This window comes from Monodon monoceros, unplaced genomic scaffold (assembly GCF_005190385.1).
Source record: "Monodon monoceros isolate NGI ecotype Baffin Bay Population unplaced genomic scaffold, NGI_Narwhal_1 Super_Scaffold_16, whole genome shotgun sequence".
NCBI classification, from domain to species: domain Eukaryota; kingdom Metazoa; phylum Chordata; class Mammalia; order Artiodactyla; family Monodontidae; genus Monodon; species Monodon monoceros.
The window spans coordinates 11059394-11086893 of record NW_021703772.1 but is presented as its reverse complement, the minus strand read 5'-3'; the positions used below and the strand labels follow the sequence as shown (position 1 = coordinate 11086893).

At 41.5% G+C, this 27500-nt stretch overlaps 1 protein-coding gene across 1 annotated transcript; it reads left to right on the top strand.

Moving 5' to 3' along the window:
- On the top strand, nucleotides 1-25895 carry DAW1 (dynein assembly factor with WD repeats 1). Its single transcript, XM_029226163.1, has 13 exons — nucleotides 1-82; nucleotides 2805-2877; nucleotides 4655-4799; nucleotides 6168-6226; nucleotides 8544-8666; nucleotides 9297-9396; nucleotides 12426-12533; nucleotides 14052-14158; nucleotides 15069-15171; nucleotides 15970-16084; nucleotides 21054-21130; nucleotides 23201-23363; nucleotides 25517-25895. Exons 1-13 carry the CDS (start codon nucleotides 1-3, stop codon nucleotides 25549-25551), a joined length of 1290 nt encoding a protein of 429 aa, XP_029081996.1. The 3' UTR covers nucleotides 25552-25895.
- The last annotated feature ends 1605 nt before the right edge of the window (nucleotides 25896-27500 follow it).

The following is a 27500-nucleotide window of genomic DNA, read 5'->3' as shown; positions in this document are numbered from 1 at the left end:
ATGACGACCAAGTCTGTCGGCTGGTGGTTCCCCTGCGAGAGAATGAAGCTCAAGAGCCTCCTGCTCCGGTATTACCCGCCAGGTACAGGCCGGGCCCCGCTCTGCCCTCATGTGAGAACCTGCACCAGGAGGGTCTGGGGCAGAGGAGGGTGCGGGAACCCGAGAGGTGGGGTCCAGAACGAGTGATCCCTGTGGGACGGGAAGCCTGGTGCTTCCTAACGTGGGCCCCTCACTGCTTTGGATGCTGGACTCTGTTCCTCATAAGTTTTAAAAAGACTCTTTCAGTTTTTTTTGTTTGTTTGCGGTACGCGGGCCTCTCACCGGCGTGCCCTCTCCCGTTGCGGAGCACAGGCTCCGGACGCGCAGGCCCAGCGGCCATGGCTCACGGGCCCAGCTACTCCGCGGCAGGTGGGTTCCTCCCGGACCGGGGCACGAACCCGCGTCTTCTGCTTTGGCAGGCGGACTCTCAACCACTGCGCCACCAGGGAAGCCCTCAGGAAGTCTTTAAACTTTTAAATTGCTGAGTCATAATGCTTTCTGGTTACTTAGGAATGAAGTGAACGGGGAGGGATAGGAGGTGATTATTGATGTGGTGGAATATTGGTTTCTGGAAGGGAAGACACCGACAAGGACCACATTGATTTCTTTTTTTTTTTTTTTTTGGTGCAAGGGCCTCTCACCGCCGTGGCCTCTCCCATTGCGGAGCACAGGCTCCGGACGCGCAGGCCCAGCGGCCATCGTTCATGGGCCCAGCCGCTCCGCGGCATGTGGGTTCCTCCCGGACGGGGGCACGAACCCGCGTCCCCTGCCTCGGCAGGCGGACTCTCAACCACTGCGCCACCAGGGAAGCCCTCAGGGAGTCTTTAAACTTTAAAATTGCTGAGTCATAATGCTTTCTGGTTCCTTAGGAATGAAGTGAACGGGGAGGGATAGGAGGTGATTAGTGATGTGGTGGAATATTGGTTTCTGGAAGGGAAGACACCGACAAGGACCACATTGATTTCTTTTTTTTTTGCGGTACGCGGGCCTCTCACCGCCGTGGCCTCTCCCGTTGCGGAGCACAGGCTCCGGACGCGCAGGCCCAGCGGCCATGGCTCACGGGCCCAGCCGCTCCGCGGCATGTGGGATCCTCCCGGACGGGGGCACGAACCTGCATCCTCTACCTCGGCAGGCGGACTCTTAACCACTGCGCCACCAGGGAAGCCCTCAGGAAGTCTTTAAACTTTTAAATTGCTGAGTCATAATGCTTTCTGGTTACTTAGGAATGAAGTGAACGGGGAGGGATAGGAGGTGATTAGTGATGTGGTGGAATATTGGTTTCTGGAAGGGAAGACACCGACAAGGACCACATTGATTTTTATTTTAAACGCACCAGAATGACTAAGTCAAGGTGTGTTGAGTATGAAAATAAAAATGCATACTTAATAAGCATATTACCTTAGTGACTGAATTCCAGACTGTACATATCAATCAGTCAGCACATTTACTGAAGGCCTACTCTGTACACACTTTGTGCTCCTTGTCATGGGACTTTGCGGTACGCGGGCCTCTCACTGTTGTGGCCTCTCCCGTTGCGGAGCACAGGCTCCGGACGCGCAGGCCCAGCGGCCATGGCTCACGGGCCCAGCCGCTCCGCGGCATGTGGGATCTTCCCGGACCGGGGCACGAACCCGTGTCCCCTGCATCGGCAGGCGGACTCTCAACCACTGCGCCACCAGGGAAGCCCTGAGTGACTATTTATTGTATCCTGGAGACTCTTGATCCCACCTACGTCTATTTTGGCATGCCGTCACCATGTTTAGGTTTAGCACATAGGTTCTGGTCTGCTTCTGTGGGCTTTAATTACAGCGATACTTTAGTTTTCTGAGCCTTTGCCATGTTATTCTGGTCTAATTTGTTTTTCTGGTGTAAGACTCCTGCTTTGCTTTGTCTTAGCAAGACTCCTGCTCAGTCTTCTCTGGTGCCACCTGCAGGGGCAGAAGGTATGTCCCCAGTGTGCCTGTTCTCACTGTGTGACCTTCTGGGGGTGGAGGACAAGCCCCTGGGCCTGGTTGTGCCACTGGTTGAAAGGCAGGGAGACGCTGCTTTGGTGCTTTGCTGTGGAATGGGGTCTGGGAGGTCCTGGGACTTCGCTGATGCTGCTGTAGGCAGATCAGATGGCCCCCTCAGACGGCAGCTAAGGAGCAGGGATGGTGAAGGTCTGCGGCTTTGCTGCTCCAGCTGTTGCAGGCAGATGAGACTGCACTGGGGCCCAGCTTTGCAGTGGGGACTGGGAAAGCCCAGGGCTTCCACTGTGGGTGGAACTGCCTGCAGGGGCCCCCGTGGTGGAGCAGTTCAGGGTTCCTCATCAGTACTTTGTCTGACTTCTCTTTTCCTTGTCCATTGGCCACAGAAAGCAAGCTTTTTTGTTGTTTTTTGATGTTTTGATATCTGTGCTTTTCGGTGGTTTCAGGCTGCAAGTCCTTTTGGTCCCCACTGTTGGGATACATGTGAAATGAAAAGAAAACCCAGGGAACTCACGGTGTTGTCATTCCTCAAATCCTGAGGCCCCTATCCATCCACCTTTTTCTATCCAACTTTCAATTATTTTAGCATTGCGTGCTGAATGATTTCAAGTGTATTTAGAGGACAGACCAAGGAAAAGTGGGTCTACACCATCTTGTTTTGAAATCAGACATCACTGCATATGTTTTATGTAGAAAAATGGAAAAACAAAAATGAAAAAGTTATGTCAAAGTAGGTTAACTTTTGGCATAGGCTGTGATCATAAGTGTTTTATAACTTAATATTTGTTTATTTCTTAGGAATTATGTTGGAATATGAAGAAAGTGGACAACTAAAGACCAAATCCATAGATCTGCTCGATCTCCATACCAGGTAAGTTAGCTATATAATGCAATATGTATTTCATATCCAAAATTGTGATTGGGAGACCCTGACATAGGATGGTGTGTGGATGAGCTGCATAAGCTACAGACAATGCATTACTAATTAAGTTGTTCCGGGGTATATTATTTCCTGTTTGTTTTGTTGAATTTTATTTGAATGTCTTGCTGAATGAGGAGGAAGTAGAAAAAGGATCATCAATCTTTCTTCTTCTTCTTCCCAAACCAACCGTATTTAAAAAGAAAAAAAATAAACCTTTTAGTTTGGAAATCTGTTTTGATTCATAACATTTGTTGGAAACCTTTCCAAGAGGCATTATTATCTTTTTAATTCTTATGAAAGTATAACTATTTTGACAACTGAGTTTTTCAAAGTCATCATTGTGAAACATCTCTGATTCATTTCCATTCCAAATATTCACTTTTATTCTGAAAGACTGTGTTTCTTGAGAGCTGGGACCGTACCTCTGACACTCCCAGGACTCAACCTACGGTAGGTAATAAATGTTAAGTTGAATGAATGGTCTCCTAGCTCAGTGCCTTGCACAAAACTGGAGCTCAGCCTATGTGTGTGTGAACAGAAGGAGGATGCTTATCGGATTTCACATTTCTGGGAAGCAGATGCTGAAACAGAAGTAGGTGGGGACAAGGTGACTGGGGAGTGACACCTGGGACAGATCAGAGGATGAGGCACGTCTGGGCAGGAGGAGACATCAACCTTGATGATGATGCAGGTTTGACAAGAGTCTCTCCAGCCCGTGGGGGAGCTCGGAACAAAGCTTGCGGGTTTGAGGAGCCCCTTACGGGGCAGAAGTGGCCAGGCTCTTGCGCGGCCCCCTTGCCTAGCCAGCGGCCGAGGGCTGTGGATAAGAGCAAGCCGTGGGCTCAGACACTAACGTGGATCCTGAAGAAGCTGCAGCTGGAGGCTGTCAGCCAACTACCACCTCCTTCACGGCAGCTGGGTCCCAAGTCCTTTCTCGATACGCATTTGTGACATGTTTTGCAAAATGACCCTATTTTGGATGTTTTGTGGTATACAGACATTAATATTTGTCTTGAATTAATATTATTCTGGACTAGCAACATTTACCATAATTGCTGTAGATTATTTGAATACTGGGGAAAACTTGAATCTGTACTTTTCACACCAGTTCTCTTTCAGGGACGTAATGTTATAGCCCATAAGAAATCTAATAATAATAATAATAGTAATTCTTTGAATGTTTGTTTTTGGTTAGGTGCTTTCTCTTTCCCTAAAAATATTGCAAACCTAACCTTTCTGAGCCTCAGTTTCTTCATCACTAAAATAGTTGTGAAAACGCATTAAATTAGAAGGTTGTTATAGGATTAAATGACAGAACGTATGTAAGGTGCAAAGTGCAGTAGGAGTGGGCACATTTAATATATGTTCATTTAAAAGAAAAAAGAAACAGGAAAAAAATAAATAAAAAGAGCTCTTGTTCAGAAGCAGTATGCACTTGGCCTTCTTAGGTAAGCAAATGAGAATCTTTGTACACCTTCCTCAGGAGAAATCTCAGTTAATGGAAAGGCATTGGAGAGAGCCCAAGCAGCTTTCATCTGTGACACAATGCTCTTCAGTGATTTCTGTGGTTTTTTTTCCCCCCAGAAATCTCTTGGTAAAAATGATGGTGTTGTTGACATTTTATAAATCTTATGCTTCATAAAGCTATATAATCCTTTATGTAATAAATGTATATGCAATTTTTGACAAAGACAAAAATAACTTTTTTGTTCTTGGTGAATTTCAGTACAGATGTCAATGCCTTAGTAGAAGAGATACAGAAAGCAGAACCTCTGATCACAGCTTCACGAGCAGACCAGGTCAAACTTTTAATACAGAGGTTACAAAATAAACTCGGACAGTACAGCAACCACAAATTCTATCTTTTTAAGGTAATGTCTGTTTCAAAGATACTAAGTAGAACTTCAGTGAATTAATTGATGTTCTATTAATCTGAGGTAAAGTACAAATCATGTTTTCTCTTTTCCTCAGTTCCTCACACATTTTTGCTAAGTCTTAATAAATGTTCGTTGAATGAATGAATGAAATTCAAAAATTCACTTCTTAACAGGTTCAATAAAGATTTGTACTAGTAACTTTAACTTTTCTTTATAATGATAAATCTAAAGGATAATCTAAGTTATTGAATAATTAAAATTTTTTCCCGTTAGAGTAACATTAAGACATGTTTCATGGTGTATCAATATTTCAAATTTTCTGCTTCCATGTGAACTAAACTATATTTTAGCAAATTATTTATTGACATGGATTGCATAATTTAATTCAATGAAAATATGCTTATTTTCCTGTAGTATTTTGGTGACTAAATTAAAACAAATGTAGTCATTTATTCAACAACAGCTTTTATTTTTTTCTTTATTATTTAACAAAATTTAATGATTTATTCTAGAATTGCTTTATATTACACTGATTTTATTTTTTATGACTTAAGTAGACTTATTATTAAATACTCAGCTTATTTTGTCTGATGCAAAATATTCAGGCAATCTTCTGTATTCATCTGTTCCCTTCACCAGAGGATGGTTATTCTTGTAATAGTTCTTTGTCCAGCAGGTGGCACTATTTAACTTCAAATATGAGCTCTATAACGCATGACCTTGTAATTTATCCTCCAAAGGGAACATTTTTGATAGTGAAAGAGGACACTATTAATAGTTACACTCTGGCAGTAGACATAACTGGAACCGTCCCAGTCTAGCCAATCACTCTGTCCATAAACAGACGATCCAATTTAAGTATATTCATTCAATAAATATTAAGCATCCACTATGTGCTAGACAATGTAGGGATGGAAAGATAAATAACACAACGTATCCTGACTCTGAAGGAGCTTTAAGATTCAAAAAGTAATGATACATTGTAAATCTGTATTTGAAACATACTTAGGTTATTTCCTATATACACTGTTTATGCATATATACAAAACCATGTGCAATATGTGAAAGAAAATATAAATTAGTGCTATTTGGTATTTTATAGCCATAATCTATCTAAAGGTAAATTGATGGAAAACACAGATCCTATTATGTTTCTGTAATTAGTTGTAACCACCAAATGTGTTATTAGTCTTAATAATAGAAGGTCCATGTAGTTTTCTCATTTGTTCATATATTTGATATTGTCCATTTATTAAGTATAATTAAGACACATTTGAGTGCCTTCATTGGTTTGCAGTTAAAATGAATGAACTGAAAAATTTTGTTTAAGTTTAAAATAAGTGGTGTTTTCTTTCATTGAAGGTTCTCAGAGCACATATACTGCCATTGACTAACGTTGCACTTAATAAATCAGGCTCATGGTAAGGTTCTCTGTTTATTTAAAACAGTTTATTAGACTTTATTTTTTAGAGCAGTTTTAGGTTCACAGCAAAACTGAGCAGAAGGTACAGAGGTTTCCTATAAAGCGTGGGCCTTGTGCCCCTGCACACAGCTTCCCTCACCATCAGCGTCCCCACCAAGACCTGCATCTGTCACAGTTGTAGCCGATATTGATAGCGACACATCATTATCACGAAAAGTTCATGGTTTACATTAGGGTTGACTCTTGGTTTTGTACATTCTGCAGGTCGGCAAATGTATAATGACATATATCCACTGTTGTGGGATCACACAGAGCAGTTTCACTGCCCTAAAATCCTCTGTGCTCTGGTTCTTTATTCCTATGTGTAAATCTGTGTCTATTTCTATTCTTTATTTCTAAGTTTTAATAATCAAGGGATAAAAGTTTTAAAAGTATACATGTGAGGAATACAACAGGATGATTTGATATACATATACATAGTGAAATGATAACTACAATCAAGTTAATTAACATCTCATCTTCATAGTTACCATCTTTTGTGTGTGTGATGAGGGCACCTGACATCTATTCTTTCAGCATATTTCCGGCATTCAATACAGTATTATTAACTGTAGTCATCACGTCTGTGCGTTAGATCTTTAGGCTTATTCATTCTATGTAACTGCAACTTTGTACCCTTTGACCAATGTCTTCCCATTTCTCCTCCCCAGTCCCTGGTAACTACTGTTCTGCTCTCTGCTTCTGTGAGTTCAACTTTGTTGTTGTTTAGATTGCACATATAAGTGAGATCATACGGTATTTGTCCTTCTGTGTTTGGCTTATTTCACTTAGCATCATGTCCTTCAGGTTCATCCATGCAGTAGCAAATGGCAGGATGTCCTTCTTTCTCATGGCCGAATAATATTTCATTGTAAACATATATATGCACCACATTTTCTTCACCTATTCATCCTTTGACAGATATTCAGGTTATTTCCATATCTCGGCTATAGTGAACAATGCTGCAGTGAACATAGGAGTGCAGGTATCGCTACGAGATCCTGATTTCGTTTCCTTTGGATATATACCCAGAAATGAGATTGCTGGATCATATGGTAGTTCTATTTTTTATTTTTTTTGGTAACCACCATCCTCTGTTCCATAATGACCATACCAATTTACATTCCCCAAGAAGCTAGGAGGAAAATGCCTAGAAGAGAACCACAGATATACTGCCTTGTCAGCCTTCCTGTTTAGTTGGGTGTAGATCAGAATTTGTTTCACCTTTTATCATAACCACTTGTCATTAAGACTGGCTTTTCAATTTTGTGCTTTTTGTTCTGTGCTTGGGAAATATTTTTCCTAATGGAGTATTTAAGGAATAACTAAGATACTCTTAATTTAAGCTATTAGAGGTCAATATATTGATACTAACAATTCCTATAGTAGAATAGTCACGTTAAAGGATTGTTAAATATTAAACAAATATTTATTGAACACTTAGTGTGTCAGTCATGTTCCAGGGCCTAGGGATGATGGTGGTAAACCAGGCGGGTAGAAGAACTAGCATGTATGAAAGAAACAATACAGTTCTTCAGAGACTAGTGGGAAGGGGAACGTGGCTGATCAGGGTGTGCTTTCGGGAGAAGTTGAGGTCCCAGGTGTAGCCAGGACTGCTGGCCTTGCGGACCACAAGCAAAGTTTGAATTTTCCTCTAGATCACTGGGAAGCCACCTGAGGAAGTTTAAACAAAATAAATCCAATTTTGGTGAGGGAAATAGATTTGTAAGGGACATGTGTGAGTCAAGCCCTATTAGAAGGTGGTTTTATTTGTTTGGGCAAGAGATGGAGACAATGGAGCTGGTGAGAAGTGACCCTACTAGGGATGTATTCTGAGACTGGGCTAATAGAATTTACTGATAGATTGTGTGTGGGATGTGAGGGAAAGAGAGGCATCAGAGGTGATGCTAAGACTTTATGGTCTGACCAACGGGAAGAATGATGTTATTTGTTGAGATATATTAGAGTTTCAGAAAATGTTACTGATTATTAATATTATTTAATGATGTAACTATTTATATTGTAAGAATGATTATTGGAAGGATTACTCTTTATTTTATTTAGTAACTAGTAACTCCTTTTTGGGTTTGGGTTAAAATTGGAAAGTTTCCAGGTCAAAGGTTAGCTATTGCTCCCAATTTGTTTGTTCTGCCTTCACAACTTCCATTGTAAAAAGCAAGGTAAAGGGGGTTATAATTTTGCAGGCAAAAACAATGAGGTCTTTATTAACACATTGCTAGTTTCACCTTGTGGTGTATTTATATTGCTTGTGTTAGCTTTATCACAGGAAGCTATGATCGGACATGCAAACTCTGGGACACTGCCTCTGGAGAGGAACTTCACACCCTGGAGGGTCACAGGAATGTGGTTTATGCCATAGCATTCAACAATCCTTATGGGTAAAAAGACATTCACTTGTTCACTTATTCCTTATTAATCCATTCATTCTTTTATTCATGTCTCCCTCTATCTATTGGGGAAGGAAAAGAGGAAGACAAAGAACTAAAAGTTATTGAGTGCCTGACACGTGCTTTGAAAACCTCTTAAATACCTTCTTCAGTGCTTAAAGGAGCTTTGGGATAGGTATTGCTGGTTTCATATAACGTATATAAAGTTCAGATACCCTTCCCAGGTTCACACAGTGGTAGAGAGGTGAGTAAGGGTTCAAGCTTTTGCAGGGCTGACTCGCTGCCCTTGGGAGCTCTCTGACAGCGAGTTCCTGGTGATGTTTATAGCACTGGGCTGAACATGTAAACTGATACTTTTCAAAAATTAGAACTCAAAATATTTTGTTATAGAGTTCACTGAAATAGATATAAGATTGCTTGTCGTTTCATTTTATTTTTAAAAAAATTTTATTCTATATTGGAGTATAGTTGATTTACTGGATAGGTTATTATTTTAAAAGTGAAATAAACTTCTGAGTAGATAGAGATCCATGTATTAATATCTCTTCTCTTAATTCAGTGTATCAAATACTGTGGTTGAATTTGTTTTCAAATTCCATATATATTCTTTTTAAATCTTAGTGACAAAATTGCCACTGGGTCCTTTGATAAGACTTGTAAACTATGGAGTGTAGAAACCGGAACCTGTTACCATACCTTTAGGGGTCATACAGCAGAAATAGTGAGTACATTTATTTTATTATATTTCTATGTTGTCATTCTTTTTGTTTTTGTTTTGTTTTACTTTCCTCTTTTTTCAGTAGAACTTATTTTTTAGAGCAGTTTTAGGTTGACAGGAAAATTGAGTAAAAAGTACAAAGACTTCTCACCTTTCCCCTCCGCAGCATGCTCCATTATCAGCATCCCCGTCAGGGTGGTACGTATATTACAATTGATGAACTTACACTGGCACATCACATCATTGTTATTTCTTTTTAGAATTCCATTGTAAAAGTAGTGGCTATACCTTTATAATTAATTTTAAAGCCTATCTGATATTTTCAGTTTCTATATATCATGTATGGTGGTATTGATATAATTTATAAACTACTCTAGTCTTAATATCTTGCCGATGCTGTAAAAGACCCATATCCTGCTTTGACTAAGTAGGCAGATAATGGGATAAGTATATGAACACAATATCCAACCTGACTTTTTCTATTTCACTGACTTGTCTTTAGAGGACTGACTTGATGAGGGTTGACGAAGTTCTTAAAGTAGCTTTTAAAATAAGTTTTTTATATCATGTAAGATATCTAAGCTGATGTTTTCTGGATATAATTAGAACTCAAATTTGCATAAATAGTTTGATACTCGAAATGGCTTTCACTATTGGGAAGCCCTTGTCCTTGGCCAATTCTGTGCTACATCTTATAGCACTTAGTGAGATAATTGGCACCCTATGGAACAAGTGATAGCTTTTAAAAATAAACAGTCTACTTATTTTAGGAATAAAAATTTATTTATATTCATCCTTCAAATTCATTGTATGTTCATCCAACAAGAGCTCACGCTATGTTCAAGGTACTTTGCTAAACACTGGGGGTACTGCAGTTAGAAATTGTAACTGACCCTTTAGTGGCACTCAACATGCCTGAAGCACCGTCCTAAGCCCTTTACATATATTAGCTTAGTTGTCCCTCGTAACAACCGTAAGGGGTAGATATTTCCCCCTTTTACAGTTAAGGATGCTGAGGCATAGAGAGCTTAAGTAATTTGTCCAGGGTCATAAGAAAGACAGAATCCTCATTCTCATAGTGTGGCCATGTTTTCATACTCCCTTGGAATTTTGTAAAGGCTTCTTTATTTATAGTTCCTAGGAAGGCATTTCGTATTTTTCGCAGTCAACAACATCAATCCAATGAATGTTTACTAAGTATTGACTGTGTGAAGCCCTGGCCTATGTGTGTGGGGTACCAAACAGAATCAGATGTAGTTCTTGGTCCCCCAGGGATTTTGCAGTCTTGTAGAGGGAGTAGAGGTGTCCATGGATAAGTTTAAAGATGTGTTGTAGGTGGGCTAGAAGTTGGCAGGGAGCTCAGTGAGGGCACAGAGGGATTGGCCAAGCCTCCGTGGCCAGGACTGGTATTCAGGAAAGACTCTGCAGAGAGGTGGCAGGTGTGTTCCAGGCAGAGGGAGCTGCAGCAGCAAACGCCCAGAGGAGGTGTGTAATCGTGGTTTGTGCTTAGAACTCAAGTGGCTCTGAGCGTCCAGGGCAGCGCTTCCCAGCCTTCCCCGCACAGAAGGTTTCTGGTGGGATCTTGGGAAGATGGAGAAGAGAAAATTTTAAAAGATACAATAAAAGAGACAAGAAGTTAGAGAAGAAAAGCAGAGCACTATCAAAGCAGTCAAGAAGGAAGAAAATATCGAGAACCTCAGGAATGTCAAGTGAGATGACCAAGACCAACCAATTGCCTCTCAACTGGACATTGATCTAGAGTGGTTCCAGTAGAGTTGAAGAGTGGAAGATGGGCAGTGAGTGATGGTAGACTATTTTTCCAAGGAATTTGGTTGTAAAGGGAAAAAAAGGTAGTTAAAAAATGGATATGTAGAGTCAAGGGAGGATGAGTTTTCATGTGGGAAGAGCTCAAGCATACTTATAGGCCACTGGAAAGGATCTAGCTCCTTCTAGAGGGAAGGAAAAGTTGGTGGGCTTATCTCTCCTAGGTGTACAGGGAACATAGTGTCTTAAAATGGCAAAGTGATCCCTCTGAATCTGAGACTGGAGGAAAGGAAAGTGAGGGCCAGGGGAGGAAGCTCTCGACTGATAGGTAAGTCTTTTCAGGGAAGTATTAGGAGGCCAGGTTATCTGCTGAGGAGGAATGAGGATGGGAGTGGAGGCAAAAATGGGGAATGGGAGAATATATTGAATCCGAGGCGTGTTAGACAAAATCGGGAAAGCTACTGAGGCCACAGCTGAGGACAGAAGACATGAATGAACATCACTAGTATCTGCTATACTGTTTTCTTCAACTGCCTTGGTTGAGGGTAGGGCAGACAAATGAGTGATAAAATCCCAGATTGATACAAGTTTTTAGGAGTTATATGAAGAGTGCAGGTGAAAAGACAGGGACTTGGAGTTTTGGGATGCTGGCAGGAGTGATGCTTCCAGGTGTCATCTGAATGGGGGATAATGGACCAGGAGAAAAGAGAGGGGTGTACATGAAATGGAAGGTATCCTATGGGGAGGTTGGAGGGGAGGCTTGGTAAGGAAGAGAGAAAGTAGAAGTATTGGGAAATTATAACTAGAGACTGATGTATTGGTAGTGAATCTTGTAGAAAAGGTGACATCAAGGTAAGGGTGTTGCCATGGGAGTGATCCCTGGTTGGGCAACTAAGGCCCCAGTTGCCCCGCGGCGTGGCCGGAAAAAAAAAAAAAAAAAGATGGGAGCCAGATAGCATGAATCTCAAAGGAGCTGGGCTTTGCTTTTGTTCTTGTTCTTCTATGGTCTGGAAGTGACTAAGGGGAGCCAGTGCCTCTCCAGGCCTGAGCTGGGTGATGTGGGAGAACAGCAGCCTCTTCTCAAGAGGAGAATGCTTCAGGATCTACCTGCAGTTAAATGGCTACTCGTATCTGGTATTTTGCTGCATATCTGTACAAAGAACTAGGCTGAATCTGCCGAGAGAGTCACATCTCCAAGCTTTTCTATATTAGAATTAACAATTTAAAACTCTGTCTTTCTAACATCTCTCTCGTTTCATGTAATTCAGGTGTGTTTATCGTTTAATCCTCAAAGCACATTGGTGGCTACTGGAAGTATGGACACAACGGCCAAACTGTGGGACATTCAGAATGGAGAGGAAGTGTTCACTCTCACAGTATGTTACTAATGTTAATAACATCAAGAGTTTTACATTTTCATTAGCTATTCCTTTGGGTAAGCCTTTTACTTGTGGTTTTTTTTAAAATAAATAGATTAATTAATTTTTATTTTTGGCTGCGTTGGGTCTTCGTTGCTGCGCGCGGGCTTTCTCTAGTTGTGGCGAGCGGTGGCTACTCTTCGTTGCAGTGCGCGGGCTTCTCATTGCGGTGGCTTCTTTTGTTGCAGAGCACGGGCTCTAGGTGCGCGGGCTTCAGTAGTTGTGGCATGCGGGCTTCTGTAGTTGTGGCGCGCGGGCTTAGTTGCTCCGCGGCATGTGGGATCTTCCCAGACCAGGGATCAAACCCATGTCCCCTGCATTGGCAGGTGGATTCTTAACCACTGCACCACCAGGGAAGTCCCTTGTGTTTGTTTTTATTTGTAGTTTTATTACAAAATGAACTCTAAGTTAGAAGATGTTTTTGAGTGATTGGTTTTCAGACTGTAGTAGAAGAGCGTTTCAGCTGGTTTGCTGACTATTCCTAAAGACTTAAATGGACGTGCTGGGGAAGCCCAGATGGGCTTTTTATTTTGACTAACTTCAGTCTGTAAGCCGTACCAACTATTGCTTAAAACCTATGGTCACCTACCTGGCTAAAAGCAAAGGAGATGGAGGCTGGTACCTTTTGGAAGAGGCAGAAGTGGAGGAACCTGCCAGAAGATTTCTTAAAGAAACTCCCTTCTTTTCTATCCTCCAGCCTTAGAAGCCTCTGGTATTACAAAGTCTGAAGTATAAGGGGCAAGTGGCAGGAAGTGACAAGGCCAAAGGGCACTGCCCGCAGAGTGGATGCTGGTGGTATGTCGACAGGGGCCCCTGTCTGTCGCCACCACATGTCCGTCCAGAACCATCCTATGACTGCTACCCTCCACTTCTTCCTGCCTCAGCGAAAACTACCAAGCAAAAAAGTGTGATGCTCTGTGGCAATCAGTGGGGACAATTGGATGGGAAATCACATTATTTTATTCTTTCAGATTATAAATGGATTTAAAAAATAGGATCCACTTTCTAGGAGAACTTTTTCTAGAAGTTCTCCTTCTAGAAAAAGTTAAAATGGACTAGAAAAAAAGAGGAAAATCAGTGTTTTTAACTAACACCAAGAGTTTTTCTTTCTTAAATCAGAGAGCCTCGTTTTATTCATGTAAGTATACTTTTCCTGATCTTCGTACTCATCACTTCTGTGGGTCACGCTTCTTCACTGCCTCTTCTTTCAGATAAATGCCTAAGAGCGTTAGAAGGTGCGTGTCCTGCTCTACACGTGTCCTTTATTAAAATTAAATGGAGCCGAACATTAAAATTCTGAGCACATAAATGTATTTCAGCTTGTTTGCAGTCTCTCCCTATCCAGCCAGCCACTGATCTCTCTTCTCCCTATAGAGCTTTGCCTTTTTTAGCATTTTCTTTTAGACTATTACGTTATACATTTGTAGAAATCGTTTCATCTACAGGTATGCATGATGATATCTGGTCTTTTTCTAGGGACACTCAGCTGAAATCATCTCTTTGTCCTTTAACACCTCAGGGAACAGAATCATCACGGGGTCTTTCGATCATACAGTTACAGTGTGGGATGCTGATACTGGAAGGTATTCTTGATTTTTAAGAATTTTTTTCTAACCTGCATCAGAAGATTAAGAAGATAGTCTTTGTTATTTATCAGCTTAATGTCAAATCTATTCTTTACCTTGGATTCCATAGGAATAGGGACACATTGAAAGCAAATTAATTCATTCTTTAATGATTTTTCTGATCCACCAAAAATATACGCTTCCTTGGAATTCTGAGGAAATAATGCCAAACAGTAACATAAAAGGAGAATGTTAACAATAGCCTGGTTACACAGCTATTATTTATTCCAGGTACTATGTAATCAAATTTCAATGGCTTGTCATTATGGTAGGCACGGGTATCATGAATAAATAAAATCATGGCTAATGACCCAAATTTAATTTTGTCCAAGAACTTCAACTTCCTTCCTAATTATTTTTGGTTCTGGTTGCTAAGAAGTTAACTAAATTAGCCTACTTTTGTTGGAAAACGCCACTCTTGGACTTGTCTGCGTTTTGATAGAGGGACCAATTATCAGGGGTACCGATCAACATGGTTGCAACAAGAAATGAGAGGGGAGGAAGGGTTCTCAGACGACTGATGGGTAGTTTCTGAACAACCAAGGGGTCCACCTATCTGGGGTAAAAATAGTTCTAGAACTTCAGATTACCTTTATTATTTTTTATCCACGCCTCTCTGAAGTGTTGTCTTAGGTAATGTTGTTATCTTGGGTTGTTAAAAGTTTAAGCATAGTTTTTGCTGAAATGAAATTAGTAGCCTAGTTGACTCTTTTTGGAGCTACAGTTAAGCCATCTTTGATTGGTCATCATAGATATTATTTTGTGAAAAGTAAAATTCAGACTCTTACACCAATGGCTTGAGATCATTCTTTGTACGCATTCTTGACTAAGGAATCTTTCACCAGTCTGAACCATTTCCATTTTGTAGGAAGGTGTATACCTTAATTGGGCATTGTGCTGAGATCAGCAGTGCCTTATTCAACTGGGATTGCTCTCTGATATTAACTGGCTCTATGGACAAAACCTGCATGGTGAGCTCAAGAAATATCTTTGCTTCATAATTCTTATGTCTGTACTTTATACTGTGTCAGGTATTCATTGCAACATTAACAAATTTTAAAGGTGCTATAAAATTAAGATATTAATTTATCAACAATTGGTAATTTTTAAATTTCAAGTTTCTGATCCTCCAAGTTTGAAGAAATTATGATGTAAAATAGTTTTAGTTGATTTAAATGTGTTGAAAGATCTTATTATTTTAAAAGGCACGTTATTTTTGTTTAATGCCCCTCTATTCCTTTATTAAACTTCAATTAGAGTGAACTTCACGAAGTCTCAACACAATGCCTCCCTGCCTTTACGTTTCTGTTGCTAAGAGCTTATGTTCTAGAATTATTATTAGATATATAGGTTATATACCAAATGTATTATAATCTTAATGTGCTTTTCATTTTCTAGCATTGTAGTTTTAGATCAAGCGCTTTACCGTTTGATGCCCTTTGCATGAAAAGAGGATGCTTCCATTCCAATCAGAGAAGCATGCACTTTGAGATTTTTTTCCTAATGTAGTGGCAGATTTGTCTACCCATTCTAAATGTCTGTCCTTGGTCTTCTCTGTGTCCAAAGTGTGCCTTGTTAGATGGTTGGCTGTGGTCTCCGGTCATGAATCAAGGTAAAATGAACAAACGTGTGAAAATTATACACATGATTTTGGCACAGTTAATTTAGCCAGCCATAAACATGTCGTAAAGACTACTTCTGGCCACCTTTGCACTTTAGATAGGAAGTCATAGTCTTTGTCATCTTCTTCTTTTTAAAAAAAATTTCAGCTGTGGGATGCTACAAATGGAAAATGTGTGGCAACATTAACAGGCCATGATGATGAAATACTAGACAGCTGTTTTGATTACACTGGAAAGCTTATTGCAACTGCTTCGGCTGATGGTAGGTAATCTGTTGGTACATTTAATTTATGGAGAGATTTATGTTTTGTTCGATAAACACGTGTGATTCTACACTATAGGTCATCTCCCTGGTGACCAGCTGTGATAGAAACTACATGTGCCTCATCTCTATGATGTCCATGTACGTCAGTACACTGTGTCTCCATCATATTCTTGATAATCACATGTGATGCTATAGAATGTCTGCATCACCTCCTTGACAGCCACATATGATGTTAAACTAGATCTTCATCTCCTTGATAACTATATATATTGGTGTACCTTGGGTCATCTCCCCCTAATGATCACGCATTATGCTACACTATGTTGTTCTCATCACCTTGACTGCCACTGATGGTTCTATCATAAACCTGCTTTGTCTCCTTTATAACATGCGCTGCTCTAACATGTCTAGTGAATCATCGTGATGAACGTGTATAATGAGCTATACATCACTTTCTTGTGATTCTACACCATGTCTGTCTGATCTTATTGGTAACCACGGTCTGATGCTACACTGTGTCTAATCATCTACTTGACAGCACTGTATAGTTGTATACTTTGCCTCATTTTCTTGACAATAACAAATGAAGTTATGCTATATCTACATCCCTTTAAAGTAAATATATATGTTGTTATGCTGTTGTTTATCACACTGATGACACTATATGATGCCATAGTATGCCTGTGTTGTCACCTTTACACCCACGTATGATGCAGTGTTATACATGCAAAGTCTGTTTGGCAGGCACATGTGATGCTATATTATGACTGCATTATCTCTTTTTTTTTTAACATCTTTATTGGAGTATAATTTCTTTACAATGGTGTGTTAGTTTCTGCTTTATAACAAAGTGAATCAGCTATACATATACATATGTTCCCATATCTCCTCCCTCTTGCATCTCCCTCCCACCCTCCCTATCCCATCCCTCTAGGAGGTCACAAAGCACTGAGCTGATGTCCCTGTGCTGTGCAGCTGCTTCCCACTAGCTATCTATTTTACGTTTGATAGTGTATATATATCCATGCCACTCTGTCACTTTGTCCCAGCTTACCTTTCCCCCTCCCCGTCTCCTCAAGTCCATTCTCTGCATCTGTGTCTTTATTCCTGTCCTGCCCCTAGGCTCTTCAGAACCTTTTCTTTTTTTTTTTAGATTCCATATATATGTGTTAGCATACGGTATTTGTTTTTCTTTTTCTGACTTACTTCACTCTGCATGACAGTCTCTAGGTCCATCCATGTCTCTACAAATGACCCAATTTCGTTCCTTTTTACGGCTGAGTAATATTCCATTGTATATATGTGCCACATCTTCTTTATCCATTCATCTATTGTTGGATATTTAGGTTGTTTCCATGTCCTGGCTATTGTAAATAGTGCTGCAATGAACATTGGGGTACATGACTCTCTTTGAATTATGGTTTTCTCAGGGTATATGCCCAGTAGTGGGATTGCTGGGTCATATGGTAGTCCTATTTTTAGTTTTTTAAGGAACCTCCATACTGTCCTCCATAGTGGCTGTATCAATTTACATTCCCACCAACAGTGCAAGAGGGTTCCTTTTTCTCCACACCCTCTCCAGCATTTGTTGTTTGTAGATTTAGGATGATGCCCATTTTAAATGGTGTGAGGTGATGCCTCATTGTAGTTTTGATTTGCATTTCTCTAATAATTAGTGATGTTGAACATCCTTTCATGTGTTTGTTGGCAATCTGTATATCTTCTTTGGAGAAATGTCTATTTAGGTCTTCTGCCCATGTTTTGATTGGATTGTTTGTTTTTTTGTAATATTGAGCTGTATGTGCTGTTTATATGTTTTGGAGATTAATCCTTTGTCCCTTGATTCATTTGCAAATATTTTCTCGCATTCTGAGGGTTTTCTTTTCATCTTGTTTATAGTTTCCTTTGCTGTGCAAAAGCTTTGAAGTTTCATTAGGTCCCATTTGTTTATTTTTGTTTTTATTTCCATTACTCTAGAAGGTGGGTCAAAAATCTTGCTGTGATTTCTGTCAAAGAGGGTTCTTCCTATGTATGTGTATTTGTCATTTTTCCCTTGTTGCTTTTAACAATTTTTCTTTGCCTTTAATTTTTGTCAGTTTGATTACTGTGTCTCGGTATGTTTCTCCTTGGGTTTATCCTGCCTGGGACTCTCTGTGCTTCTTGGGCTTGGGTGGCTCTTTCCTTTCCCATGTTAGGGAAGTTTTCAATTATAATCTCTTCAAATATTTTCTTGGGTCCTTTCTCTCTCTCTTCTCCTTCTGGGACCCCTGTAATGTGAATGTTGTTGCATTTAATGTTGTCCCAGAGGTCATTTAGGCTGTCTTCATTTCTTTTCATTCTTTTTTCTTTATTATTCTGTTCCGTGGCTATGAATTCCTGCATTCTGTCTTCCAGGTCACTTATCTGTTCTTCTGCCTCCGTTATTCTCTTATATATTCCTTCTAGTATATTTTTCATTTCAGTTATTGTATTGTTCATCTTTGCTTGTTTGTTCTTTAATTCTTCTAGGTCTTTGTTAAACATTTCTTGCATCTTCTCAATCTTTGCCTCCTTTCTTTTTCTGAGGTCTTGGATCATCTTCACTGTCATTCTTCCCAATTCTTTTTCAGAAGGTTGCCTATCTCCACTTCATTTAGTTGTTTTTCTGGGGTTTTATCTTGTTCCTTCACCTGGTACATAGCCCTCTGCCTTTTCATCTTGTCTATCTTTCTGTGAATGTGGTTTTTGTTCCACAGGCTGCCGGATTGTAGTTCTTCTTCCTTCTGCTGTCTGCCCTCTGGCGGATGAGGCTATCTAAGAGGCTTGTGCAAGCTTCCTGATGGGAGGGACTGGTGGTGGGTAGAGCTGGGTGTTGCTCTAATGGGCAGAGCTCAGTAAAACTTTAATCCACTTGTCTGCTGATGGGTGGGGCTGGGTTCCCTCCCTCTTGGTTGTTCGGCATGAGGCGACCTGGTACTGGAGACTACCAGGCTCTTGGTTGGGGCTAATGGCGGACTCTGGGAGAGCTCACCTCAAGGAGTACTTCCCAGAACTTCTGCCAGTGTCCTTGTCCCTGCAGTGAGCCACAGCCACCCCCCGCTTCTGCAGGAGACCCTCCAACACTAGCAGGTAGGTCTGGTTCAGTCTCCTCTGGGGTCACTGCTCCTTCTCCCAGGTCCTCCTGCACACACTACTTTGTGTGTGCCCTCCAAGAGTGGAGTCTCTGTTTCCCCCAGTCCTGTCGAAGTTCTGTAATCAAATCCCGCTAACCTTCAAAGTCTGATTCTCTGGGAATTCCTCCTCCTGTTGTCAGACCCTCAGCTTGGGAAGCCTGATGTGGGGCTCAGAATCATCACTCCAGTGGGTGGACTTCTGTGGTATAAGTGTTCTCCAGTTTGTGAGTCATCCACCCAGCAGTTATGGGATTTGATTTTACTGTGATTGCCCCCCTCCTGCCATCTCATTGCAGCTTCTCCTTTGTCTTTGGATGTGGGGTATCTTTTTTGGTGAGTTCCAGTGTCTTCCTCTTGATGATAGTTCAGCAGTTAGTTGTGATTCCGGTGCCCTTGCAAGAGGAAGTGAGCACACGTCCTTCTACTCCGCTATCTTGAACCAATCTCTCTTATTAACAAATTCTTAAAACAGTCGGATCACTTTTCTTTAAGGCTTTTGAAATGTCCAACCAAGTTGCAAGTTTTATATTTTAATCATATTAATTTCTAACATAGCAGTTTTTGTCTACTTCTTCCTGAAGTTGATATTGTCAGAAAGATAAGTAAAAAGAAAATTTATTAAGATATTTTGCTTTTCTCCATATTAAAGTTAAGTAACCAAAATTCCCTATCCTTGCTAATTTTACCTTGATGTAATCTATAATTTGTGGTGAGACAGCATCCTTCACCTGGGCAGATAAATTTCAATTTTTTTTCTGACAACAATTTTACTACTTCTGTTTTTCTCCTTCTATGCTTATTTAACTCCTCTATTCCTTTTTTTTTTGTTTTTAAAAAAATTTATTTATTTATTTATTTTTGGCTGTGTTGGGTCTTCGTTGCTGCACAGGCTTTCTCTAGTTGCGGCGAGCAGGGGCCACTCTTCGTTGCAGTGCACAGGCTTCTCATTGTGGTGGCTTCTCTTATTGTGGAGCACGGGCTCTAGGCGCACAGGCTTTAGTTGTGGCACGCGGGCTCAGTAGCTGTGGCTCACAGGCTGTAGAGCGCAGGCTCAGTAGTTGTGCTCATGGGCTTAGTTGCTCTGCAGCATGTGGGATCTTCCCGGACCAGGGATTGAACCTGTGTCCCCTGCATTGGCAGGCAGATTCTCAACCACTGTGCCATCAGGGCAAAGCCCCAACTCCTCTCTTCCTTAATCCTAAGGAAATGTATCTACTATTGTACTTCATCTGTACATCCATCCATCCATCCATCCTATATCTATTTATTGTGTTTACTATGAGTTTGGCACTTCTGGGCACTGGGGACCCGATAGGGAACAAACCATTCTCTTAGCCTTTTCTGTTGAAAGGGGTTTCTTAGTGCCTGTTCTTCATTCATTGAGTAGTGAACGCTGTTCCTTCTCAGGAAGGCCTCTCGATCTTCTGTAACCCTAGACTCATGTTTGGTGTATGATGTTAGTCTTGCTGTTTATTTCATCCTCAGCCTCTCAGAACTTGTTTTAATTCCCCTTTTTTTCTCTTAAAAACTTTATTCTTTTTGGATTCCTGTCTCCCCACTCCCATCTACCTTGGAACCCAGTATCTCTTCTAATAAGCTTGGGGCTAGAGAGACTCTCCTTTTCACTCTCTTCTCCTGCAGTGGAACCAGCTTGCATTTTAAGTATTAAGTGGCTGGTTCTCACCGCAGGCAAGAAGACAAACTTAGCACAGAGTGTGTGTGTCAGAGGGATAGATATTTAGATAATTCAAGGCATGTGGTCAAAGTTCTGTGTTTCAGATGAATTTATATATATCTCAACTCCTCTCAAAAAGGAACAGCAAGAGTTTTCAGTGCAGCCACGAGAAAATGCATTACCAAATTGGAAGGCCATGAAGGTGAAATTTCAAAGGTGAGTTGCTTTCTCATTTGGAGCAGTTTATTTATTTTCAAAAAAATAGGCAGCTGGCTTAGTATAAATAGGTCTATTGGCACTGATGGTACCAAGGTTTGGCCAGTTATCTCACATTTTCTAGAAATCAGTTACCTCAAGACTTTATTTTTAAAAGTGTCCTGAAACTCAGCATAATAAATGATTTCTAAAACCTTTTACAAAGTATAAAACAGCATTCTCCTCAGCCATGAGCAAAAGATTCTGTTAGCTAAAAATACTTATTAAAGCTATTAAGAAGCTAATAAAGTATTTTTCCTGGTTCTAGTAAACACACAAGTTTATATTACGCAAAAGACACGCTGCACAGCAAATATCAAGTGTCCTGTAGATTAGATGCAATTGAGGAAGTATTTCCTGGAAATATTTAACACTTAACGAAGTTAAAAATGACCTATTTTGAAACTTGAAAGCTGTAGTTTAGGATTTTATATGAACTCCTCCCAAAAGCTTATGCACAGAGCAGGGCCATCCAATCAGGGGTCTGAGGTTTAGATGTGTCCTCAGAATATTGTATTGAAGGCTGGGACTGGTGACTCTCAGCCCCTAGTTTGGCCCAATTCTTTGGTCTCATACCTGAGATAGATTTCTCGTTCCTTGTAAACTATCAGCTTGATGGTTTCAGGTCTCTGCAGGCTCCTGCTGGAGCCCGGGGCCGCCCGCTGCTGTGCTCTCTCCCCATCTCCTGCCTTTGCACCTGCTGCTGGTGGCCACTGCCCCCTTGCCCATCAGGGTTGGTCTCTGAGACTGTGCAGGACACATCCTCTTCACAGGCTGGGAGGCCTTGGGGACTGGCAGGAAGAGGGATGGGATGTGTGACCGTGGGAGACAGGCCACAGAGGGAGCCCAGGCCATGTTGCTGAGAGTCTGGTGTGTCACACTCAATAAGCGCGCGTGTGTGTGTGTGAATAGAAAGAGTTCTCAAACTATATTACTGCATTTTATGCTTGTTAAGTATATATTACCTATTGAATTGCCATCCAGTAATGGCATTTCTATGGGGTGCCAAGCTAAGGTATTCATTCATTCATTCGTTCATTCACTTAGCAAATACTTTTTTTTTTTTGCGGTATGCGGGCCTCTCACTGTTGTGGCCTCTCCCGTTGCGGAGCACAGGCTCCGGACGCGCAGGCTCAGCGGCCATGGCTCACGGGCCCAGCTGCTCCGCGGCACATGGGATCTTCCCGGACCGGGGTACGAACCCGTGTCCCCTGCATCGGCAGGCGGACTCTCAACCACTGTGCCACCAGGGAAGCCCAGCAAATACTTTTTGAAAGCTCCCACTGTGCTAGGCATTATGCTAGGCCCTAGTGACACTGTGATGAAAAAAGCCATGGCCTTGGGACTTGCCCTCATCAAACCTTCAGTTACAGAGGAAGTGGCCCAAATGGTCATCTTCTGATGCTTTAGAAAAGGTTGTAAGCATGATGTCCAGAGGAACCGAGGACTAACACTTTTCTCTGCTGCTCAGATACCATGTGACGATACCTGGCATGTAGGGGCTCTCAGGACACATTGATGGAAAGTTCTGTGCTTTAAGTAGCAGCAGACAGAAAGTCCTCCCTTAGTGGCTCTGACATTCTGTGCCACAGATTGAAGGACGATCCCTATGCTTGTGATGACAGAAAGTTGGTTTGCAGCGGTGACATCGAGGTTTGGGTATGAAGATGCCTGGCTTGGGTTCTCATCCACACCAGGGCTCTGCCTCTTGGTTTGCATGGGGAGATTGGCATCAGGAGCCTTTGGAAAGAAGCTGGGTGGGGAACACTCAAAGTATGACGGAGCTTCGGTTTTTATCCTTAGAACCGTGTATGATGGGTGGGCAATCAAACTTTACTGTCTAGATTTTAATTTTCATGTATTAGTCCCTGCAATATTTTTCCCATCCTGAAGGAACTGTTCTATGTAAGAATAAATACCAGGCTGAGAAGGTGACAGGTACTTAGTAATGTTTCCTTTCTGCTGATTAAAAATATAGTGGGAATCAAATTACACAAACCTGTGGTCACGTTTCTTCTTTCTTGCTTATAGATTTCTTTCAACCCCCAAGGGAACCGTCTTCTCACTGGCAGCTCTGACAAAACAGCTAGAATCTGGGATGCTCAGACGGGTCAGTGCTTCCAGGTTCTTGAGGGACACACAGATGAAATCTTTTCATGTGCTTTCAACTATAAAGGTGACATAATCATTACAGGTAGGGGAGAAATAAACACCATCGACTTAGTCTTCCTTTCAAATTGGCTGTTAGAGTTACGAAGCTGGATACCAAAAGGAGACACCCCCATCCCCACCAGGGCCCCTAGCTCATCTTGGTGCCTTTTATGTCCTTTATTTCATTTTAGCTGCATTGCAGAACCACAGGAGTGAGCTCTGCCACTGACTGTAAGGCCTTATGAATTCTCAGTTTCAGTTGCTCCAGGTGAAGTAAGAATTCAGTAGCCTGCCTTCTTCCTGTTTCCTACATTTCCCCAGGTACAGTCCATCAGATGGTCAATACTCAGTTGACGGCAGTAAATGTTAGTAACTAAAACAAGTCAGGACCTGAGTTCTTCACAGTGGAATTTATAGCCCATTAGAGATTTGTTCTTTGAGTGAAATTGTTTTCTCCTTGGATGTCCCCTCGTGACACATTAATATTGGGGGAAAAGAACACATATTGAGCAATTTTTCAATGATTAACGATTTATTGTGAATAACATATTAGCGATATTTTATAAGAACTGGATTGAGATCAGGTTAATTTAGATTGTGGAAAGGGGAAAAAAAATGACAAGAATATGGCACTACATTAGTGCACTGCCTCTGGAGGAAACCTTGGCAGGGAGCGGGATGCTACAGTGGTGTTGGGTAGGGATGCCCTCAGAGGGCACAGAGGAGCGAATCTGCCTAACTCTCAGTGATTCTCATCGTGTCCAGAAGATTTTCACATTGCTTAACTCGTCTAGTAAGTGAAATGTCGCATATACGAAGTTGGCTTTATATATTGGCTGATTCGGTAGCTTCCTAATCATATAACTTCAGAGGTGCTGAGAATAATCTCCCCTTTGCCGTGAAATACCACCCCTTTCCACCTAACTATGGATAATTTCTAAAATTGCAGATTACTTCCTTTGGGCTTACGGTTAGCGAGTGTTACTAAAACGTAGGTACTCCTAAGACAACGCCATAATAAAGAATGTTGGATCCTTTCTCACAATGAGGAAGGAGGTGGGAGATTGTGACAGGAAGCACAGGAGCTGAGGGCCAGGCTTTCCTAGTCTACACCGTTCATGTTAAGCCGGGTCAGCTATGCAGTACCTCTTCCCCTCAATCACAGAAGACCCTAAGAGTTAGGGAAGGAATATGTGTTGATTGTGCCTCGTTTTAGTGGTGGCCTTCAAATGCCTGAGCTCTTTTAAGATATTATCGATTTATTTAGTATTTCCCAAAGCACCAACATGCTAAATACTGACCCACTAGATGCCAGCGCTTATGAGAATGGGGGTGACACGTCTGCCTGGCCTTCAGCAGAGCACTGGGTTTGAACTGATCTGCCCTATTTCTTGTCAGACCCCAGTGTGATTAACTGCATGCATTTTTTAGTGGACTGCCTGAGGGTTTAGAGTCACTAAATGGAAAGAAACTGTCCGGTGTGATCATGACACTTTTAAAAATACGAGGTGCCTTTGCGGGGAATGTGCGGTTTTCACAGGCTTTCCCGATCCGTGCAGCCCTAACACTTCCTCTGTCGATGGTACCTGCCTGGCCCCTGAGGTTGAGAGAAGCAGCAGCGCCCAGCACTGCTCCGTACCAGGGCCCAGGGCCGTCGTTCCCACAGACAGAATGTGAATGGCGTCCCTGGGGGAGGAGTTGTATCAAGGCTGCTTTGGAAGAGTGTCAATCATAGTCGTGGGGCGGGCAGGAGGATGCAAATTTCACATTCTGACCTACGATGAGAAAAATCTGTTGACGTTTTGAGACGTTCCAAAATGGGATGGGCTGCCCCCTCATAAGCTAGTCACTCAAACCTGGAGATGTTCAAAGTCACCATATTTCCACCTGGTGGCCATGTGTGAAGGTGGGGTGGGGAGATGCCATGAATCTCGCGGGGGTGTGTAAGTAGAATGTGAACTTGCCCAATTTATGACTGACATGGAAAAATGCAAAAAAAAAAAAAAAAAAAAGATCCCCCCCCCCCCCCCCCCAAACGCCTGAGCTGCTGAGGGGCTCTGCAGCTGGGCACTGAGGCTCTAGCACATGAAACATACTGATCATCGACAATGACCCAGAAAATGTCAACCTGTAAAAACAGAGAGAGTTAAGTGAGTAAAATAAAGAAAACTAACTTTGTGAAATTTGCTTTATTAGGTAGCAAGGATAATACCTGTAGGATATGGCGCTGATTGAAGAAAGCCAGTCCATGAGGAAACTTGCCGCTTGGCATCGCAGCCAGACAGCAAGCTATTGTGATAGTTCATGTTTTCTCTTTGTCCACAAGTCAACGTTTCATACACTGTCGTTAGCTTCACAGATAAGACCATTAAAGCTGATGGACTTATATCATTCCTTGATATTATTTGGTAGAGATGACAGGAGCAAGCATACTGTGTGGCAAATGTCACTGGTTATTTCAGTTTTCTTTCTGGATAGCATCACAATACTGATAAATAAAACGAGTAATGTAACGACGTGTCTCCTAGATTCTACTTTGAAGCCTATTATTATAATTTCTGTTGAATAAAGTTTTTGGAGAAAATGTTTTGTGAATTTTTGTGAAAAATTTTTTGTGCATATCTATGTTTACAATGTATGTTTTCTTCCTTGTGACGAGAACTTTTAACATCTACTCTTTCAGTGGCTTTCAAATATGCAGTACAGTTTTATTAACTATAGTCACCATGCTGTGCATTACATACCAACAAGTTAATTATTTTATAACTGGAATTTTATACCTTTTGACCCCCTTCACCCATTGTGCCTCTGTTCTCCATATGAGTTCAGTGTTTTTCGTTTGTTAGTTTGTTTTAGATCCCATATATAAGTGAGATCACATGGCACTTATCTTTCTCTGTCTGACATTTAATTTTAGTCTAATGCCCTCAAGCCTCATCCATGTGGTGGCAAATGACAAGATTTTTTTCTTTTTTATGGCTGAGTAGTATTACATTTTGTGTGTGGCAGACTAGGGTCCTAGAGAAGCATCATCCCAGGGTCTGGATGCTAGTTTCTTTTACAGAACAGGGAGAGGGGGAGGTGAGGAGGTAAAGTAAAAAGGGCCATAAGTTTTGCAAATATCTCCTGGTTTTGCCAGACTGGGGGAGGTGATATGTTAATTTCTTCTTTCCTGCAGCCATCTTCTTGGATTCCAGCTTTCTGAATTAAGCCATTGCTCCTTGCCCCAACACCTCCTCCCCCGATTTACTGGCCTGTTGAACGAGCTTGCACTTGGTAACATGATTGCAAGAGCACCTCAGCAACAATAATTAGGGAACTTTGAAAAAAAAACAAGGTTTATTACACACAAGTCCTGTAGGGTACAAGTCACACCCAAGGGCCACACAGGAGGTCAGGTGGAGGGAGGGAAGCATGGGGGTTCACGGCTTCACACTTCATCGGTGAATTTAAAACATAAGGGTGGGAATTAGGACACGGGAAGGGAAGAATCGGGGTCACTCAGGTGTTTCGTTCTCTAGGTCACCCAGGGCTTTCTGAAAGAGGAAGTCCATGGGTGAGGTGGCCTGGCTCCTGATCTGGGTTTTTTAGCTAGTGTATGTGCCGTACAGCTGGCAATACATTTATTCGAGATGGATGTCTTTGAAATGGATGCCTTGGCAATCAAACGCTTCTTTTCTGGCACTTTTCACTACCTATACCGGCTTTACTTTCATCTGGGTATTGTAAGGTACAGTGAAGTGTGTGTAGGGCCTGGAGTCAGATTGTCTATGTATATATTCTCATTCCAACTCTTCATTCTTGGACAAGTTACCTCACCACTCTGAGGTTTCTCATCTGGAAAGTGGTAACAATAATAGTTGTTGTCTTGAGGATTAGGAATATCTGGCACATAGCAAGCATGAGGATAATGTTTCCTGTTATTACGATCAATAAACTTAGCAGTTATCTTTAAAAAAACTGTGCTTCATATATAAACACGTCTTTCAGGAAAGAACAGTGTTGTTCACTCAGAAATCATAGTTGAAATATAACTTGTTTAATGTATTAGAGATATCTTAGGGAGGGTTGTAAATCAAATTTTTATCAATGAACACTTAAGAGTCTTGGAATAATTGTCCCTTTGTAACCAAGCAGGACCCTATGGGGCCTTCCCAGGACAGGCCTTCTCCCGCATCCT